The sequence below is a fragment of the Heterocephalus glaber genome, unplaced genomic scaffold (genome assembly GCF_053883595.1).
Source record: "Heterocephalus glaber isolate CG9 unplaced genomic scaffold, H.glaber_assembly_v1.0 deba00001472, whole genome shotgun sequence".
Classification (NCBI taxonomy): Eukaryota; Metazoa; Chordata; class Mammalia; order Rodentia; family Bathyergidae; genus Heterocephalus; species Heterocephalus glaber.
In genome coordinates this window covers 46,697,405-46,719,860 of record NW_028258315.1, presented here as the reverse complement: position 1 = coordinate 46,719,860, position 22,456 = coordinate 46,697,405, and the positions used below count along the sequence as shown (strand labels likewise).

The following is a 22,456-nucleotide window of genomic DNA, read 5'->3' as shown; positions in this document are numbered from 1 at the left end:
GGAGTTGAACCAAACCTCTGAACAAATGGACTTAATAGATATATATAGAATGTTCCAATCAGCAACAACAGAATACATATATTTTTATTCGGCAGAACATGGTACTTTCTCCAAAACAGACACCTAATAACCCATGTCTGGGTAAATGCTAAATAATTGAAACTTTACCATCCATATTATCTGACTCCAGTGCAATGAAACTACAAATCAGTAGCAAAAGAAACTACAGAAATTATGCAAGTGTATGGAAATTAAAACAAGAAACTCTTCAGTAATCAATGGACCAGAAAGGGAAATTAAGGAAGAAAATATGACACTTCCTAGAATGAAATGATAATCCCAGTATGGTATAGCAGAATTTATGGGAAACAATGAAAGCAGCCTTGTGAGAGAAGTTTATAGCTGTGAATACCCACATAGAAAAACAGAATGTGCCCAAATAAATAACCTAATGATGCATCTCAATGGCCTAGAAAAACAAGAACAATTCAAATCCAGAGCTTATAGAAGGAAGGAAATTATAAAAATCAGAGCAGAAATCAATGAAATGAAGACTAAAAAAAAAAAAAAATACAAAAAACCTAATGAATCAAAGAGCTGATTCTTTGAAAGAATAAACAAAATAGAGAAGCACTTAGCTAATCCTACTACTATGAAATTAAAACGATAAAACAACCAAACAAAAGAAAACTACTAAATAAAAAAAGCCTATCACCTCATGGATTCTCAGCCAAATTCTACAAGAACTTCAGGTAAGATCTAACACTAGTATTCCTCAGACTCCTTAATGAAATTGAGAGGCAAGGAGTACTTCCAAAATCATTCTCAGAAGCTATCGCTATCCTGAACTCTAAACAAGACAAGGATCCAACCACAAAAAGGGTACTACAGGACAATCTCTAATGAACATAGATGCAAAAATCCTTCACAAAATTCTGGTAAATAGAATGCAACAGATTATCAAAAATATATACCACAACCAAGTGGCTTCATTGCATGATTTAACATATGTAAATCAATGAATGTACTTCATCAAATAAACAGAAGCAAGGAAAAAAAATCACAGGATCATTTCAATAGATGCAGAAAACACCTTTGACAAAATCCAATATCCATTCATGATAAAAGCCCAGAAGAAAAGATATATAAGGATTTTTTCTCAATGTGATAAAAGACATTCATGACCAAACTACTAGCAATATCATATGAAATGGGGAAAACTGAAAGGCTTACCTCTAAAATCAGGACACGACAAGGATGTCCATTATCATCACTCCTGTTCAACATAGTCAAAACATTAGAACAATCAGGCAAGAGAAAGAAATAAAGGGGATATGCATAGGAAAAGATGAAGTCAAAGTATTATTTGCTGATGACATGATCCTTTATTTACAAGACCTAAAAAACTCCACCAAATTACTCCTAGAATTAATAGCCAAATTCAGCAATGTATCAGTATACAAAATAAACACACTATACAATAGCAATAAACCCACTGAAAATTCCTGTACACTAATTCACTGAAAAAGAAATTAGGAAAATAATACCATTTGCCATAGCATAGAAGTTTTAAATACTTAGGAATTAACCTAATCAATGAAATGAAAGACCTCAATAATGAAAATCACATCTCTCTGAAAAAGGAAATCGAGGAGGACATCAGGAAATAGAAAGATACTCTGTTCCTAAATAGGCAGAAGCAATTTAATCAAAATGGCTATATTTACAAAACTGATACACAGATGTAATGCAATCCCAGTCAAAATACCAGTGACATTTCTCACAAATCTAGAGAAAACAATCCTAAAATTCATATGAAACAAGAGACCCAGAATAGCAAAAGCAATCCTGGGTAACAAAAGCAAAGCAGGTGGCATCATAATCTTAGACTTGAAGTTATACTATAAAACTGCAGTGACTAAAACAGGATGGTATGGGCCTAAAATCAGACATGGTGAATAAAGGAAAAGAATAGAAGAAGCAGAAACAGTCCCAGGTGCACATAGCTATTTGATCTTTGGCAAAGGGACAAAAACACAAGGGATGAAAGCCTCTTTAATAAATAGTGCTGGGAAAATAGGATATCCACATGCAGAAGAGTGACTCTAGATCCATATATTTTACCATGTACTAAACAAATAAAAATGGATCAAAGATCTAAATATTCAAAGAGAAAGACTTAATCTGTTGGAAGATAAAATAGGTACACTCTTGAATACATAGCTATAGGTGAGGAATTTTTTTTATCAGAATCAGAACCCCAGTGGCACAAGAGATAATATCAGGAATCAGCAAATGGGACCATATGAAAGTAAAGAACTTCTGCACAGCAAAGGAAATAACCAACAGAGTCAAGAGATAACCTACAGAATAGGAAAACATTTTTGCCAGCTATTCCTTGGACAGGAGACTAACATGTAGAATATATAAAGAATTCATGAAAAGGAGACTCCCCCAAATAAAAGACCCAGTCAAAAAACGAGCAACAAAAATGAGTGGGCACTTCTCAGAAGTACAAATAGCCAGTAAATGAAAAAATGTTCAACATAATTTTCCTTGGAGGAATTCAAATTAAAAATACATTGAGATACTATCTAGCCCATAAAGAATGTCTTTCATCAAAAAATCTAATAAAAAATGCTGACAGGATGTTGGGGAAAGAGAACTCTTCTACATTGTTGGAGGGAATGTAAACTAGTATAACTGCTATGGAAATCAGTGTAGAGAGTCCTCAAAAAACTAAAATTAGAATTCGATTTGGCCCAGATATCCCCCTTCTAGGTATCTTCCCAAAAGAGTTAAAATCAGCGTAGTAGAAAGATACATTCATACCCATGTTTATAGCAGCACAGTTTAGAATACTTGAAAATAGCATATATACCCATCAACAGATGAATGCATAAGGAAAATGTGGTATTTATGCATAATGGAGTACTATTTTGCCATAAAGAAAGAAAAACTTGAAGTGTTTATAGGTAAACGATAGAAGAGAACATATGTTGTGAAATAAGTCATACACACAAGATTAAATATTGCATGGTTTCTCTTGTATAAGAAACTCAAAATACCACTAGGTATATGCAGATGCAGAGCAAAATAGAAGATAGATAAATAGGAAATAGAGAGAAATTAAAATAATTCCCCAAACTACCTATTCTATTGTTTCAAAAATATTTTAATATATATGCTAATTCATTTCATTTATACTGCTAATTTCTCTTAGTTCATTGAAAATAACTGTTTTGTGCTATTATGTGTTTGTTTCCTGTTTGTAAGAATTATTTTTGTTGATGTATTGAATAACTGTTTTGAAGATAATGATTTGTTATTCTCTTACAGTTTTACTATGAAATTTTATGGGACTTTTTACAAAATAATAACATTTGTGAAAAAAAGTTTAAAAACTTGTACTACTAGAGGACTCCACAGAAAGGATGTGTTGATAATCTTGTTTATAAAGCTGACAGATAAAGCTTTTTAGAAATGTACCTTCCTGCCCTTCTCCTAGGATCTGTGTTTGTGGAGGCCGTTTGATCTCTCTGCAATAATCTTTAAAATACTCTGATATCTGGAATCCTGGGGATGGCTTAATAACATGAAAAAATATAAAATTTCTTGAATTATATCTACTAATCATTTTCCAGGTGACATTTTCTTAAGGAGTGATATATTATTTCTACCAAGCAAAAGCTGTTGGGGACAGTGGCTGGTCTTTATAAATAGAAACTTGATGGAATGCGAAGCACACCTATCAACATTTTAGATGAAAGATAGGACTCTTGAAGGAGTCATAATGTTGTTTTTTCTGAGAATAACTATTGAGGATCATTAAGTATCGTTCAGTAGGTGAATTGTAGTAGAAAGTGAATAGTACTCATAATGGTATGGATACAACACAAAAAAACTCACATTCTTCATTTTGTATTTTTTGCTTGCCAAATTTTTTTTAAAAACGTCTCTCTTTCCTAAGGAAATCTTTAGAACAAATGATTATCTTAATTTCTCAAAATGTACGTATTAATGCTGATGCTTACAAAGGCAAATTTCATGTTATTTCTTTTAACTGCATGTTTTTATCACATTTGATAAGAAAATAGCAGAAATGCATATTTTTGCTTCGAGTGTTTTGCTACTCCTCAGAGATTGAGAGTTGACTATGTATCAGGCAACCCAAAAGCTGAGAGAATTCTGCACTGACAGATGGTTTCATTTTCATTTCTTTAAAGAACAACCACCTTGAAATCAGGAGAGTTCTATGATGATCCTAGCATATGTGCTGAGGAATAATTCCCTTTTAAAATCAGCCTTTTTATATTTTTTTGGTGGTGGGAATTGAACCTAGGGCATACTATATGCTAAGTACGTGATCTACTGCTGATGTACACCCCTAGCCCATATATCTTATTTTTAACAAATGATACATTCAGTAAAAGTTTGAAAAGAAGGAATTGTATATTCATTATATTAGAGTTATTTTTGGTCTTTATGTATTTATCCCATTTTGTATGACCTAGCATAATATTTTAAGGCATCTGAGTAGCTGAAAAAGGCATTAGCATTTAATTCATAACTTACTGAATAACTTTTCAGATGAAACCTTTTATTAAACTACTTTTAGGAAAAATAATAGAAATTTTTTTGTTTTTTTTTTCCTTTTTTTGAGATGGGGTCTCACTCTATAGTTCAAGCTGGCCTGGAACTCACTGTGTAGTCCAGGCTGGCTGGCCTCAAACTCAGTGATTCTCCTGCCCCAGCCTGCCAAGTGCTGCGATTGCATCACCATGCCTGACTTGGAAATATTTCTTTTATTTTCAAATCTTACTGATCCCTTGAGAATGTGCTTATTTTCTTTTCAGAATCAAGTAAGATATCTACCAGAGGGTAATCAGTCCTCCAACTGCCTAGAAAGGGAAACAGGGAGGGCTAAATAGGGAAAGACAGTAGAGACTTGTGTACTTTCAAAGTACGTGGAGGGCCTGGAGGTCAATGCCTCAGAGTGGGCAAAGGCAAAGACACTCCTGAGCTAGCCATTATTTATTGAATACAGACAATAATTGGAGGGAGTATCAGGTGAGTTAGATGCAACAGTAATCCTATTCCTGTGTTGTTGAGGATCTTATGTTGATGAGGGAGGTAAGGAGAGCATTCTTACAGTAGTAGTAGGTGGGACCAGATAGCAGGCTAATAAAGAATTTATCCTTCCCCCAGGTAAAACCTTTCTTTTTTTATTACTACTGGGTTCTCCAAAAGCCAGAATGTCATCCGCTTATGTACTCTTGCCCTTGAGCATCACAATATCACAGGACCATTGAGGCCTCATCTTGGCAAAACGCAGTTTTATGTTTCTGCATGCCATAGCCAGCTTGCGGGCAACTGGACATTGGGCCTTAGACAGCTATAGTTGTACTTTAATTATGAAATGATTTTTCCCAAAAAATTATGTAGAATGGCTCCCGACAATATTTTTTTCTGTTCTTAAAAATCTTAAATATTTAGAAGTTAAACCTAGCCATTTTACTTTACAGGAATATGAAAAGTGAGGAAAGATATATGAAAAAATAATGACTTCAGTAGCATATTGGAAAATGGAAATTCATATAAGTGGCTGTCAGTAGGAACATGGTTAAATAAATATTAACATATACATACTGAATAATCATAGGGGAAAAAAAGAGATCTTACAAAAATGTCCTAGTTGTAAGGTTAAGATTTTAAGAAAAGAAAGCTTTCTAGTGTATACAACATGCTTCCATGTGTAGGATGATTCTCTATTCCTGTAGTGCTTACAGATAGGTACAAAAAGGGACTGCATTTACTCAAGTTTTTGAGACCAAAGGACACCTGGCAGAGGCAGTGAGGGAGTAATGAATCCTACCCCACTTGCCTTTTACGCAACCAGGGTCCTGGCCAGTGGCTGCCTTCTCCAGAGGAAGCCAGGAAGATGCACCTTTTCCTAGGTAGCATAGTAGATGTGGGGGACGTGCATCAGATGGCTGCTTTCACTCCCTTGCTTATGTACTTTTGGCAGGCTTTGCATTATTTTTGAACAAGCAAGTATTGTATTTATAAACTAAAAGAATATAAACTGAAAGAAAATACAGTGATCCAAGAGGCAGAGGTATACAAACATATGAAACATCAGATATACTTTAAAAGAATCCTTCATTAGCAATCAAATTTGGTTTTCCAGTGAAATCTGAAAAAAGTCAGTGTAGTGATATATATGTCAATATGATATATATGTTAATCTGTCAAATTAAAATAACAGCTGCTTCCCTGGAGTTTTTCTTAAGCAACAGAGTTTCTCAAGGAAGGAAGAAAAAAAGATTCAAGTGGAAGCATTCCTTGCAGCAAACCAAATACTTGTCATTTGAACAAGTTAACAGGATCAATTTAGGAGGTGAAAATGGGCATTGTTTACCATGGCAGGAGAAACCTTAAGTCTCTGGGAGTTAACTCACTAGTTTAACTAGCTGAAAATGAAGTTGTTTGATTTGTGTAGTGGTTTTGTATAGATTTCTAAGTGGAAATTCGCTCAATGATGAATTAATTTGACTTTCCCACTAATGTGCTAGGTGATGGTTGCTGAAGCCCTGGACATTTCCAGAGAAACCTACTTAGCAATTCTGATGGACCGGGCCTACAATGGCCCCGTGCTGGTGGGCAGCCCCCAGGGTGGTGTTGACATTGAAGAGGTGGCTGCTTCAAATCCAGAACTTATTTTTAAGGTATGCTTAAGTATCTGGCTATGCTGTTTTTAATAGACTGTTATTGTAAAAGCTGTTAAACTCTTAATGTGGAGTCTAAGCCTGGGAGCAAAACATCTGTTTCTGAGATTTAAAGTAGATGTTGATCCTTTTTCTTGCTGGATATCTACTAGAAAGTTGAATAGAATCAAAGTATTAGTATTCAAGGGCTTTTCTTTGCTCTTTCTCTTCTTTCCATCTCTTTTCCATCCTCATTCCCTTCTCTGTCATTCCTTTTAAGCCAGCCTGCTCTAAGTATTAACCAGTGGGAGGGCACTGTGATATTTCCATTTCTTCGAAGCTAGACATAAAGCCCTATCTAACTTTATGTATGGTTCAAGAATTCTTTCTGAGGAGGCAGAATGTGAACTAGAGACTGTTTTGAGTAAAACAGAATCTTTCCAAGATCCAGATTCTGTCAGTTTGTTTTAATTCTTGAAGTCTTATCCTGTTTATAAGACTAGTTTTAGTCAAAGAGATATTTAGTCAAATCTGACTAGTTTGTAAGTTTCCTACCGACTCTAAGCCTCATTTTTTAAATTGGAAGAATGAAAATGATGTAATTTCTGCCCTGCAGAAGTGTAAAGATTAAATGAAGTGATGTATATAAAATCCTTCTTATCCTAACTATAAGAAAAAAATATAAAATCTATAAAACTAATTTCAGATTTTAATCTGGATTCTAAATGTCAAAATTACATTATAATTTCCAGTAGAAACATACATTATTTCTTTTAGAAAGTGATTTTGTTTCCTTTTGAAAAAGGGGAATTTATTTTCCTAAATCTCTTTGTCTAGATAATGTATTCATACAATGGTGATTCGTTTTAAAATACTATCACTGATGTTATATATATATAAGATCACTTCCTTGGAAGTTTGAGACTACACATAGACTTATCAATAATACCTTGATGCTTTCAAAATTACCATTACCTGAAAAAATTCTGTTTACTAAAAGAATATATGAAATAATGTATATAAGTAGCACTCGGTATTTTGAGAATGGTACTTTGTAGAGCTAAGGTTTTAATAATATTCAACATCAGTAGAGTGTTTAAATCATAGGATACTGTTTAACCTATGTATGACAGCTTGAAACTTAACAGCAATATTAAGCAGAAAAACCTTCTTTGGAAGGCTTCCAAAAGATGTCATAAAAATTAACTGACTAAATATTCATCAGTGCCATCTGTATAGTAATTAAAAGTGAAAACTGGCATCAGATCGTCTTGTCAGCATGCCACCTTGAAGAATTATATAGTTTTTGGAAGGGCTGCTTCATAGATGGTCTGCTAATTAAAACATACCCTATAGGCAGCTGCAGTAGCCCTGTTCAGAGATCTCTGGAAAGTTGCCACAGTTTAATTACTCATTTGCAAATAAATACTAAGCATTTTCTTTTCAAGGTTGTAAATCTTCTCACTTGACTATATGAATTTTGTTCGTTTAATTTATTTTTACTAGGAGCCAATTGATATTTTTGAAGGGATAAAGGACAGCCAAGCTCAGCGGATGGCAGAAAATCTGGGCTTCCTTGGGCCTTTGAAAAACCAGGTACATAAGCCATTGCAGGACAGCATGTCTGAGTTCTTTCAGAAAACATTTGGGAACTTGCTTAATTGCTTCTGATGTTGTGATTACCAGGAAACAGGATTATTGTTTTATAATTTTTTCCCTAGTTGTTTATGATGAAGAGAAATATTTCCTGGTGTTTCAAAAGAGAATGTTTATAATGTGTGTGTGCATGTATGTGCTGCCCATGTATGTGTTGCATGTGGTACATATACTTTATGATGTATAGATGATCTTTTTATATTTCCTGTAGCATTGTTGATGTTGCTACCTGGTGTCTATGGGATTTAGTGCATCCAAAGTTGAATTTTAGCATCTGTAGGATGGACATGATTACCTCTAATTGAGGGGTGTATTGTAGGGCTTTCGTATAACGGTGTGTGAAAGTGCTTATTAAAGTACTCCATAAAGATCAGTTATTGGGCTGGGGAGGTGGTGCAAAGGAAGAGTGCTTGAAAGGAAAGGAAAAGAGAGGGAGGGGGAAGGGAGGAGACAGAGGAGAACAGAGATCAGTTATTATTTTGTTGTTGTCATTAATAATATACTCCTTAACTAACTGCTATTCTTTCATAGCTGAAGGGCACTTGTGATGAGTATGTCTTGAAGGTCATATTTCACTGAGAATAGCTTAAAATATGCTAAACTTTGTAGCAATATCCCTTATCCTCAAAGACAGAAAACTGTCCTCCAAGTTGTTGAAGAACAAGATCTGTCATGAGCATCCTAGCACTGCCCTGCCTTTGGTCCAGACCTTGTGCCTGATGTTGTGCCTACACAGGCAAGCATCTTTGTCCCACAGCTGAGTCAGAAGAACTTAGCAGCTACTTTTTCCCTCCTCCATTACTCAGAGGGGCCACTCTTATGTTATGTGTGTATATGTTCCTTGGCCTGGGGCCCCTTATGACCTTCAAGGCATTAATACTCATTTCAAGTGCTCATCAGCTATGAAAGAATAGCAGTTAGTTAAGGAGTATATTATTAATGACAACAATAAAATAATAACTGATCTTCTCTTTTCTCCTTTCTTCCCTCTCCTCTCCATGGGCTCCACAGTGATTCCTGACTATAGTTATCCCTCACTGTTCATGGAGAATGGTGTCCAGGAACCCCTAAGGATATCAAACTCTCACACATTCAAATCTCTCATATAAAATGGCATAGTATTTGCCTACAACCTATTTACCTCTTCCCCATTTACATTAATTCATCTTTAGATTACTTATAATACCCCATACAATGTGAACGCTATGGAAATTGTTGTATAGTTTAGAGAGTAATGACAAAAAAAGTATACATATTCAGTATAGGCACAATTATTTTGAAGAATCCATTTGTGGTTAGTTGAATCCCTGCATGCAAAACCTGCAGCTACAGAGGACTTATTGACTGTGCATGAATTTAGTTGAGCAGCACTGTTCCTATAAAATAATAGGTTTTGTACTTTTTTCTTTACTTTTTCATTGATTGATTTATTCTGTAGTAATTTAATGATGACAGTAAGCAAGTTAAAAAAGCATTAAAGTAGAATATACACATATATATATATTTTAAATGAAGGGAGGGCAGCACTTATTTAAAAATGAGAGTAGAAATTCCCTTAAAAAAAAAATCCCATGGGGTTGAGGGGGATAGGATCATCCAAGACTCAGCCTTAGGAGGAGAAGAAAGGGCAGCATTCAGTGCACGACTGCAAAAAGATGCCAGGGAAGGGAAGTGACCTTTTGAAAGAAAAGAGAAATTCCTGGGTATGTGCTGTACGGTCATTTTCACCTTCTCAGAATTGGGGTAATAACCACATGCAGGCTTCATTTGTCATGTAAGGGACTTCTCCTTTATGGCTGGTGGACAGCCACTTTCCATACAGTCACCGTGTCCTAACTACTCTGTTCTATACCAGCTCCAGAGTGTACTCCTGTCTATCTCCTCTTTATCACTTTGCATTTCTGTTTCTCTTACTTATTTGTGGCTGGTGGACAGCCACTTTCCATACAGTCACTGTGTCCTAACTACTCTGTTCTATACCAGCTCCAGAGTGTACTCCTGTCTATCTCCTCTTTATCACTTTGCATTTCTGTTTCTCTTACTTATTTGTAGTCACCTTCGCTAGATCCTAATCTTCATCATAGCAGGGACTTTGTCCATCTTGTTCATTGCTGTGTTGCCAGCAGCCCACAAAGTGCTTGGCATATATATTAGTTACTCAGGAGACATTTGTCATGTGTGGAAATAAGGGAAATAAGACATCTAGGCTATCCACTTTGAAACATTTCCTAGAGAGTTATCAGTGGGTGGCTTTACCTGGCAGAAGAATAAATCTGGAGTGGGCGAAATCTGCTGACCTCATTGTTTAAGAGCTCAGGAGGTAAGCACAATAGGAATTCTAGAGATGGCAGTAACAGTATTATGTACATCATAAGACATCCCCAGTGCCTAAATATTATAAGTGGAAATTGAGTTATTTATAGCTCTTAAATGGTATAATCTTGTTTTCCCAGTACCTGAAACACTTTGAGGAACATGGAAGGGTTTATTGAGTAGCTATATTGTCATTATATTTTTAAACTTAATGTAGCAAAAAAAAAGGAAATTAATTCATTTTTCTTTTTTTCATTGATGACACTTTAAAAGGCTCTAAATTTTTATTTTCCCAGCTGCTTAGAGTGAACTCTAGCTGCTGCTTACTCTGCTGTGCTTGGGGAAGAAGGACAATGAGAACTAGGTCTTTTCTTCCAGGGGCTCACACAGCAGTGCAGACCACCTAGATGGTGGAGAATATAGGAGGAGTGGTCAGTGAGAGAGGGAGAGAGAGACAGCTATGATAGACAGATCTCAGTTATGGGCTTGTTGGAATTTGTTTGAGACACATGCAACTACGTTTGTATAATAAAAAGGTAGAATGGCATGGACGCCCAAGGAAGGCGGTGTGCAAGGGCTGGAGTTGTAGATCTGGAAATCTCTTGCTGAAGCCATGGTGATCATCTAGATGTTCCAGGGAAGCACGGTGTGGAAACAGAGAAGAGAGCTGAGAAAGGAAAACATTTAAATTATTAATCACTGATCCTTTCATAAAGAAATGGTATCTTAGAAGTCCCTTAGATTCAGTGTGATTTTGAAAGGTCTTTAATTTTCATCTAGTATGTACTTTAAAGGCATTTGGAGACATCTCACTTATGAATGAACAACATCAAATGATTATCTTGAGATTTTTTTCTGAAATTCATGCCTCTTGTCTCTGAACTGTGATTTATTAATATTAACAAAAAATAAAGGTGATATTTCAGCTTACATAGAAACTACCAAGTATGTGCTCCAGACTAAAATTGGTTTCGGCAGGAGTTTGTTGAAAGAACTGTAAATCCGCAGGAAAGCTTAACATGACTAAAAATTGATGTTTTTCAAGTGTCTCTTAATTATCACCTATAGCAATCCCCCCTTTATCCAAGAGGGTTACATACAAAGACCCTCAGTAGGTGCCTGAAACTAGGAAAGATACTAAACCGTATATATACTATGTTTTTTTCCTATACAGACATACATATTATAAAGTTTAATTTATAGGCTTTATATATAGTAATTAATAATACAACAGATAAATTATAACAGTGTACTGTAATAAGCTTTATGTGAATGTGGTCTCTCTGCCTTTTAAGATATTCTGGTATTCTAGACTGTATTTTCAAACTAGGGTTGATCTCTAACACAAGCTGTGGAAAGTGAACACAAGGATAAGATGGGACTACTGTGAACTATTTCTCAAAACATAGATGCTATGGATTGTCAACATGTACCTCTGGTATTGAGGCTGATGAAAAGATAGCTAAGTTTGACAGCTAAGTTTGTACAAGATTGCTAATACCTCAAGAATGGTTTATACATCTGACTAGATTTGAGAACCCTAAGTGAATGCTAATACTTTCTGAAATGTAATAAAAGTTACTTGAAATCTTTTGTTAAGCAATTTTTGAAGTTATTTTTTAAGTTGTCAGTGTTTCATATATGTGTATATATATGTATATGTGTGTATATATATAAAAATATATATATATATATTTGACTTTAGAGATTTAACTTTTAAATTGCCTAAGTCTGAAAGGAACGTGAACTTGTAGCAAAAGGAAAGACTTTCTGTGTATAGTGGTTACAAACTGAAAAAATTTGTAATAGTGAATAATGGACTGCTAGTTGACCAGCAGAATGTTTTCTTTCACCTGTGTTTAATTTATTTTTAGCATTTGAACACACTTAGAAAGCAGGGAAATTAATCTCAACCTGTCACATACCCTGCCATTCCCTATTATTATAACTTGCTCAGACAGACACATTTTGCCTGCTGAGTCCTTAGAAACATTTAGGTTATAAGCTCTGGAATAAGACATCTTATAAGGGAGAACCTTTGTAGATTTTACAATACAGTGCTAATCATGCTTTAGCCTTGCTCACATAATGTTTGTACATATTTATCTTTGTACAACAGTAAAAATTAAAATAGCCAAACCTCCTCCCCCAATACTATGCTAATGTGTGATTACAGTGGCCTTAATGTACTTGAAAAGGAAGATTCTGACACATGATTCAGACAAACAGAACCTTAAGTGAAATAATCCAGTCACCAAAAGTCAAATATAGTCTGATTTCACATGTTTGAGGTTCCTAGGAGAGTCATAGGGTCAGAAAGTAGCAAGGTGGTTGTCAGGACTATAAGAAGGGATGGTGAGTTATTGTTAATGGGTGTATCAATCCATTTGTGTTACTAAAGTGAAATGCCTAGAGTTTGGTAACTTTTAAAGAAAAGAGGTTTATATTGCCTCATGGTTCTGGTCCAAGGTCTAGAGGCCTCATCTGCTGATGACCTTCTTGCTGGCAGAGTCTGGAAATAGCAAGAGAAAGGGAGCAAGTATGTGTTCTGGTCTTTTTCTCTCTTAAAAGCTACTGGTATTTGATCATGAGTTGCCCAATCTGATGACTTTAATCAGTCAGATTGTTTCTTGAGTGCCATGAGTGTCTGAGGGCTGAATCATATTCAAACCATATCATTCCACCCGAGCTGTAGTGTTTCTGTTTGGGTACAGGAGAAAGTTCTGAAGAGAAGTTGCACCACAGTGTGAATATACCTGATACTGATAAACTGTATGGACATTTAAGGATGTTTGTGATGGCAAAATTTATGTTCCATGTATTTTATCACAGTTTTTCAAAAAGGTACTTTTGAAGTTGTTGGGATAAGATCTTATAAATTTATCTGCTCAAAGTTATTTCTGTTATGTTGTTTCCCTGTATTATTTTAATAACATTAGTCATGGATTCACTAGGTATTTAGTAAGTGCTAACTCTGTGTTGGTACTATGGAAGTACTGTGGAAGCCACAATCAGGGAGGACAGGCTGCTCTCTCCTGCAACTGTATTGCAAGCTCACATTGATAACTAGAAACCGTCCAAATGCCAGCTGTGGTGATGCCCAGCTGTAGTCTCAGCCACTCATTAGGCTAAGTTGGGAGTATTGCTTGAGAGGAGTTCAAAACCAGCCTGGGCAACATAAGGAGATCCTATCTAAAAAAAAAAAAAAAATCAACCACAAGTTTTTAAAACCTAGTCATTATAAACTCTCAATTCCTGTTTGGATTTTTAAAAGTGATCGGAGAATTAAAACAAGTTTCAGAATGAGATTGCCTTTTGCAAGTTTAACACAATACCAAAAGCCACAAAGCTAGAAAGAAAAGAGTGACAATTCTTATCAAATTTCCATGCAGCAAAAGTTACAAAAGCATGATTGAAAGCTAAATGTTAAAAGGGGAAAAATATTTACAATTTGCATGAGATAAAGAGCAAATTTCCTTTACATAAAAATACTTCCTTTAAATTAATAAAAAATAAGGACCAAAATCTCAATAGGAAAATGGGTAGAGTTCATAGGAAAGGAAATACAGATGTCTCTTAAATACATAGAATAATGTTCAAACTCATTCATAATGAAAGACATTCAAATCCAAACTCTGTATGAGAAACTTTCTTCATCGACTACACTCCCTGGCATCCAGATGACTGATGGGTCTGAGTGGAAAAAGTCTCTCTGATTCTGGTTTGCAGGAGTGGAAATTAGAGACAGCTTCTACCAAGAGCAATTTAATAAGCTCCTTTGACATTTAAAATGCTTGAACCGTTTTGCTCCACACTGGTAAATTTATCCCACAAATATTCAATCACATGTATGATACACTTATAGAGATAAGGCAGCATTTAAAATAACATCAAACTATTAGAAACAATCCAAGTGGCCATTATTTAAGTGACAGTTAAAATTATGGTATAGCCATGTGATGAGATACGACAAACACTTTAAGAATTAGAGCTTACTTACATCACTAGTGAAAGGTATCTAAAGTTTATTAAGAAACGAGGTATCAAATCATTTTTTTAGGATGAAAAATATATACTTGCATGTGCAGAGAATACCTCTTAGATGAAGCACATATTAGTAAGGTGGCTGCTGTGTGGTACTGAGGAGCCCAGTGGGGCGGGGGAGGTACATTTCACAGGAAAACCTTGTGTACTCAGGAAGTTTTATACCATGTGTTTTCTATCCATAAAAACATTTAATATGAAATACTTAGAATTGCTCGTTAGGGATACTTATTTGTTTATGTACTTGGTTTCAAGTTAGGATTTAAGGATATTTACAAATAGACATGAGATGCTTTAAGGTAACATGAAGGAAATCCACAGAAATTCCTTCCTCAAGTCTAGAACTGCTTCCAGTATTGACCCCATTTGAGATTTATCTTAGGGAATTTGTTATGTAGGGACTGCAAGAGCTGCAGGGCTTCCAGGAATACATAGAGCTAAACAACAAGGAATGATTACTCTCCATATGCTCTAGAAAGAGAGTCAGCTATGTGGCTGAACCTTTGGAAAGTGAAGCCAGAGCCATGGTGGGCCATCTAGTTGGAGCTATAGCTGGAGGGGGCAAGGCTGCCCCAGGCAGAAAGAGTATAGTAGCAATACCCTGGCTTTTCTCTCCTTCTCTCCTCCTCTCTCACTACTGCTTCCACTTGGCTGAACTGCAATCCTGTAAACTCACCCGAAAGTCAGACTCCTGGTACACAGAGCAGAGTGAAGCAGGGCCTCAATGGATCTGATGATCAGGAGTGCAGGGCTGGCACAGTGAATAAAAGGTAGCAGTAGGAAAACCATGGATGGGAAATAGATCAAAGCCAAGAATAAAGCTGATAACCACTATTCAACCGTAATGGCACAGGTTTGTCTGTGTTTGTTCACTCTAAGTATAAACTTTCCAGGTTGTATCCGGACTCATTTACATCGTCATCCCAAGCCACAGCCCATCCAATATTCCCCTCCTCTGACACCGGTAGTGAATAAATGTTGGTTGGAAAGAATGAATGAGTGAATATTAAACAGGCTGAAAAAAATGAACTCTTGCCATATTGGGGAAACCTTGGATAGTCTTGCCTTTTGTGATTTATGCCTTTGGGATAAAGCTGTTTTCAGTGTAAACTCTACTAGTTTGGAATTATACTGTTTAAGACTTTCATCTTTCTGTCTTGTAGCAGTTTCCATTAGATACTCAGTAATTGTTTTGCCTTGCCAATTATGGGTTTGGATTAATGAATATAATAACTGTTTTATTCCAGCATAGTAAGGAAAACCTAGTCATTATAAACTTTCAAAATCATGTTTACTTTTTACTTAAATGGAGCTTGTTTGTATTAATGATTGTAGCTTGTATTGCAGTCTAACTTGGCTAATAGGGACTTGATAATTTACAAAAAGATTAATAACATTTTTAGACGGTACTGAAAATATTTTGTTTTCTTGATAATGGTCTCTTCTAGTATCTGGAGGAAAGTTGAGCAATTCCTTCTAATGAATAGAAGTGGAAATTAAAATAATTATGCCTTTCTGTTTTTCCCTTCTGAAAACCTAACTGAAAATAAAGACATAATTTGCTATTTTTAAGGTTTCATTAATTGAGCAAAATAAATTTTCTTTTACTGCTTTGATGTAATTCTATTTCACTTGATCACATTTAGGCTTCAGATCAAATTAAGAAGCTGTATAATCTCTTCCTGAAAATTGATGCTACTCAGGTGGAAGTGAATCCCTTTGGTGAGACTCCAGAAGGACAAGGTAAAAAGTAGCAGGTATAAGGAGGGAGAAAGAGAGAGAAGGGAGGGAAGGGTGGAATGAATATGTAATTATTTATGCAAACTATAAATTGCACAAAAGAGTACAGTAGCAGCTTTGCATTAATTTCTTTCAGTAATTTAATTTCTGACTTCATTTCAAATGCTCCCATGATGATGGTTGAACATTTTAGTACTTGGGTTTGTGTGCAACCAAATGCCAGGCTTCAGAGGAAGCTAGTTCTTGTTTTATGTTAAAACACCCACTTATCCCCTCATTACACACACACACACACACACACACACACACACACACACACACACAGAGCTAGATGCACAGAATCCTCATTTTTTCAAGCTTATTGTTGCTGTATATAATGTAAAGTTTTGAGTGGGTACTGCATGTTGAGTGTAATGAATACACCTGATTTTATGGAACAAGAACTCTCTGAAACTTTTTAATTTGCCTAAAATGTATGTATGACTTCATCTTCTGTACCATATTTGGCTTACGTCATCTTGCTGAAGCCCTTATTGCGTTATAGTTGAATGTTCTCCCCTTGTTTAGCAGCTTCTGCTTCAGATAGGAGGAGGTAGTATTTTTGTGGGGAAGTTTTCTCCTGTCCATCAAGTACTTGATGAATATAAATAACTTTTATATCTCGGCAACAACCACCATTACACCATGTCCCACGGCTTATATGTAATAAGTTCTTATTAATTTAATAGTAAAAGGTTAAGAATGTTTTAGGGGTGAGCAGTTGTGGGGAGTGGATAAGAAGGGGATAGTATGGCGATACTAGGGTGTAAGTTCTGTGAAGGTTTTGTTTTTATTTTTTATTTTTTTGCTTCAATTCTTTTATTGGTACATTTTAGGTATACAGTATGTTTACATTTATCATTTGGTGCTTGTACCTGTACATGATGTATCTTGGTTCTTATTTTTTCCCCATTACCTGTGCGCCCTTCACCCCCTCCACCTTTCCCTATTTACATAGACTTTGTTTCCACTTTTTTCTTTTTTCATAATTTTTCCTTTCCCTTCATTCCTTTCCCCTTCCAAATGTTTTATTTTTAAATGTACTTTGTCCATATCTAGAGTGTTGTGAGCAGTTAGAAAATTGAAATTGGCCAATGAATTGGTAAATGGAGTGAATCTTTGTGTGCAGACATACCAAGTTGTGGGCAAAGGTGAATGTGCAATGTTTCTACATAGCAGAGATTCTGTAGTTGGACTAAGAAAAGCTAAAATACCAAGTATTTGGAATCCAGAGAGGCCTGGGTACAAGCTCTGGATCTGTCATGTTCTGGCTGTGACCTATGCACTTCATCTGCCTAAAGCTCATATTATTTTCTTTTATCTTTTTTTAATCAAAGTGGCAAAAACAATACCTGTGACATAGAGTGTTGGTGAAAATAAAATGAACTGGTATATGTATAAACACTAAATGTCTGGCACAAAATAGGCCAGTAGCATAAAATGAAATTCTTCTTAGCATGTTTTTCAGATTAGGACCAGCAAAGAGTTCATGCTTAGGAAGCCATTGAAAATAATTTAATATTGTATGGTTTACACAGAAAACCATCAGATAAAAATCTGTGCTAGGTTTTCCATATGCAAGCCGCCTATATTAAGATTTTTAAAAATTGATATGGCTGGGCCAGGGATTTAGCTCAGTGGTTTCACTGCCTGCTGCACAAGCGCGAGGACCCGAGTTTGATCCCTGGTACCAAAAAAAAAAAATTGATATGGCTGTAAAATTATCAGCATTTTATATAGAGAAGAAAGGAAGAAGTAGAAACTATTTTTTGAACTCATATGCCAGGAATTCTTGACTATAGCCCTGCAAAGTTAATAGTCATTGTCCCCATTTTATAGAGAATTGAACTTTTAGTGTGACTCCACCACATGCAGCTAGATACAGGAACTAGATTTGAGCCCATGTCTCTCTGAGTCCAGTTGGTTCTGATATGAGACACAGACCTAGAACAACCTGCTTTCTTTTCTACTTTTTCTCTTTTAAACTATTAATTTGCTTTCTTCAGAGTACCCAAAAGAATTCTCCAGTTTGGAAATACCAGGCAAAATTCAGGGTCCATTTAGTAGCTGATAATTAAATCAAGAAATAAAAGAGAAGTTCAGTGTGAGAGCCCTTAACGGTCATATATTGCTTTTCAAGCTAGTATGCATATGCAGCCTGGCTATTTCATATTTTAAAATAAAAGGAAAATCAGCTATGGTGTGGGTTAAAAATCAGGCTGCAATATTATTTTTATTCAACTCTTTGGGAAGTAATCAATCACAAGCTGTGATCTGGCATCAAGGAACAGGAGTGAACCTTGGAAGGTGCTTAAAAATCTTATGGATTATGAAGTTTACTTTTTAATTACTAAGAGAAAGGATAATTCTTGAGTTTTTTTGAGGGAATCATCACAAAACACATTCTATATATACAGTTCATTAAAACAGACGTCTAACATGATATTTTTAAGAGCAAAATTATCTTTAGCTATTAATTTGTTCATTCTACCATAAAAGTTCAGCTATTGAATTATAATCACAATTAAATGAGTGTGTTGGTTTATAATTCTAATGAGCAGTAGTTGAATTAAACCCAATTAGGAAATGGTGATTAATAACCAAATGTACAAATTGATCTTCATCATTGTCACAGACCCCTAATGCAGTTCTTTATTTAGAAGCTAATGAAACAGTAATTTATATCTTAGAAATATTGATAATCCTTATATTTATAATCTGAATATTTAAATTATTTCCCTTTACATCATCAATAGCAAACCATTTTGCATTAAAACTTTCATATTGAAAGTTTAGTAATTATTCTTATAATTTAGAAGTATAAGGAGCTCCACATCATACCAAACATTTTTTACTTAAAAGCTTTTAATTGAACCAATGCTTTGTAGGAGAATTTCATCAGTCTTCCATTTCAGTGAGGAACATTTTTTTTTTTCAATCCAGCACGTTGGGCATATATTTCCAGAACACTCATTTAAATGAAGAGCAATGGCCTTGAAAACATCTAAGTTGTGGACTCACCCTTGGGGAATGTTTGACACAGAGTGAGAACTTCAGTCTGTGAAATGATGTGGTTTAAAGAATACAATTTGACACTACTAACTGTAATGTAGTAACTCATAGCTAGGATTATAGTGACAGAAACCTACTACCCCTGGCTTAGTTTTTGTTTTAAAGTTCCTGGAGGTGAGGCAGGATACTTGTTTTACTTATAAAACAGAGAAGTCTCAAGGTGGACTGGCTCTTGGCCTAAAGACAGCAAGGAGTCTCTGGTCTCCTTGCCATGCCTGTTACTGATTGACATTCCTCAATTATGCTCTTGGCAGTTGGAAGCACAGATGGATCCTAGTGCTTACCCTTCTCCCCCTGCAACCACAGAAACCCCTTTGCACCATTTTTATCTGCCCCACTCGAGTCCTAGATCCATGCGTAAGCCATTACTGAGCAGGAACCACGTGTTATAGGAGAGATGCTGTTTCCCTATGGAATAAAGGGGCCCGTGCCAAAACATGACTATCAGGATAAGCTGACCTTTACTGAAAGAAAAGTAAACCATTAGGTGAATAATCAAAGGAAAGTTAGCTGTTTTTTGCTTGCTTGACCAGTTATAGAGGCAAATTAATTCATTAAACTTGTGGCCAAATGAGACACAGTGCTTTATCTTTGTAGCTTTTTTGTCTGCCTACCTATCCATTTGTTCATTTTGCAAGCCCCTGTGGGATTTAACATATGTATTTCATTTCTTCCTGCTGTCAGCCCCAGCTCTTCCTGCACAGACTTCTTTCTTGGGTGTCTTTAAAGCAGAGAGTTCTTAGGACAAGCATTTTGTCTGCCAAGAGAATTTAGCAACCTGAGGACACTTTTAGTTGTCACAACGTGGAGGGTGATGATGCTGTTGGCACCCAATGAGTAGAGGCCAGAGAGTGCACAGCATGATCCTTGACAACAAAGAGTGATTTTATACAACCTGTCCATAATCCAGGGATTAAGAATTCCTGCCTCAAGTCACCTTCATCACTGGAGCTCAAATCCATTCATTGAGCTAAAGAAATGAGACCTAATTTGCAGCTGTGACCATGTAGCCAAGATTCCTTGAGAATTAAGACTGAGTGATTCAAAGTTAACTGGCACATCAAATTCCTTTTTTTCTTCAGATTGATTTCTCTAAATAACCACCCTGTTGCTTTGTGTTAGTAAGTGCCCATGTTGTTGGTGGGTGTTTCTCTGTTTCTCTCTTTATAGGGAAGACTCTATTTTCAAGAACATTTTTAGATCTCTCCCTCCCCCAACCCTCTGCCTGCCTCATATCTATTTTCTCTTTTCCCAGCAACTCAAGAAAACTTTTTAAAAGGATACAACTTTTGGAACATCAATATTTAATGGAAAGTGGGACTGATTTTAAAGTGTCAGCATTTTAAGGCCATCTTGGCAAGGGGTGTTTCAATAGCACATTATGATTATTTATCACAAATCAAATGCAGCACATTGCTTGAAGACAGATTATTTTTCAAACTAATTATGACAGTCTTATTTCCTGCTGTTTTTATGTTTCTTTTATGTGTAAGTCTCCCCTCTGAAATGTATTTTTCTTTTGTTTAACTCTGTGGCACGTTCTTCTGTTAAAACTCTTGGGTCAGAGGCCTCTGCCTGCCAGTCATGTTCTGCATCAAGGGGGTTGAATTAGCAGCTCGAAGAATCTCACACCACTAAACAAAACAACAAAACACCCTATGAATATAAGTACCATAGCTTTCTTTGATATTTGTTCAGAAGCAAAATTCATTTGTGTAATCTATCAAGCATGTAACAATGTGCTTTTGATGGTGAAAATTGTTTTATAAATATTAATAGGTATGTTTTTTCTCCCACTTTGTACACATAATGGCCTTTGTTCAAGATGAGTTTTCTATAGAATTGGGGTTTCATTAATGTGACATTGAAAATCCAAATGTCTGAACCAAGCTGAGCACCTCCAAAAATACATATTTTAGCATAGTTGTTTTATGAAATGAAAAAACTAAAATTTGAGCAAGCAAGTTTATTTTATAGTCCTGCTGTTGACATAGACATCAATCCATTTTTAACACATCAGTTCTGAAAGTGCACTGGAAAGGTGTTACAGGGGGTAAATAAAGCCTGTCAATATTCAGAGATTGCGTATTCTTTTGTGTAGCTTTTATTTTGTTTGCTACATGTTTTTGATTTCATGTTAGGGGAATGCACTTTTTCTAAGTATCTCCTTCCCTATAAAAATATAATACCTGTGACAATTTTATCTTTCAGTTGGTTAAAACAGGATGAAAATGTGGTCACAATTGTAACTTAGCAGGGGTTCACAAAATTTTTTATGTAAAAGGCCACTTAATAAGTATTTTGGTAGTCTGGACCTTGCAATCTCTATTGCAGTTACTCACCCCTGCTGTAGTCTTGGGCAGACAACACAGCTGATATGTAAACATTGAATATGGCTGCATTTCAATAAAACTGTAAGTACAAGAATAGTCGATGAGCTGGCCTGAGGGACATACTTTTCCAACCTTGCCTCAAGTCCTCTTCTGTGTCTCTTTTGTGCCAAACTTTGGCTCTCCTTTCCTTTTGCAAAAGTGTGATGTACAATGTGACCAGAGACCTCTGTTTTACCTCATTCTTTAGCCAAAAATTCCCTTTTCTGTCAATTATGATTCTGAAAATGCCACCATTAAAATTCTTCTCTTGGGACAATTCTTGTGTATTTGGAAAATAGTTTTATTGAATACCAGAGGTAAATCTGTATTTATAAAAATTCCTGTAGATATTCATTAATATTTAGTCTAAACAAAAGTCTAACATTATTAAGGGAATGAGAGAAACCACAGGTAATTTTTAGTAATAGGAAGAGAGTTCCACAGACTGAGCTGTAATAATGGACAGCTCTAAGTATGAAACAAGCACATGTATGCAGGAGAATGTTGATGGTA

The 22,456-nt window shown here is 35.6% G+C and overlaps 1 protein-coding gene across 3 annotated transcripts in view; it reads left to right on the top strand.

Annotated features, from left to right (window-relative positions):
• The window catches only part of Suclg2 (succinate-CoA ligase GDP-forming subunit beta), a 373,391-nt gene that overhangs the window by 139,434 nt on the left and 211,501 nt on the right, over positions 1 to 22,456 (top strand). For all 3 annotated transcript variants that reach the window (XM_087182000.1, XM_087182001.1, XM_087181999.1), the window contains exons 5-7: positions 6,576 to 6,728; positions 8,214 to 8,303; positions 16,367 to 16,463. In XM_087182000.1, the coding sequence (XP_087038126.1) occupies positions 6,576 to 6,728; positions 8,214 to 8,303; positions 16,367 to 16,463 (340 nt within the window). The remainder of the gene's footprint in view (positions 1 to 6,575; positions 6,729 to 8,213; positions 8,304 to 16,366; positions 16,464 to 22,456) is intronic.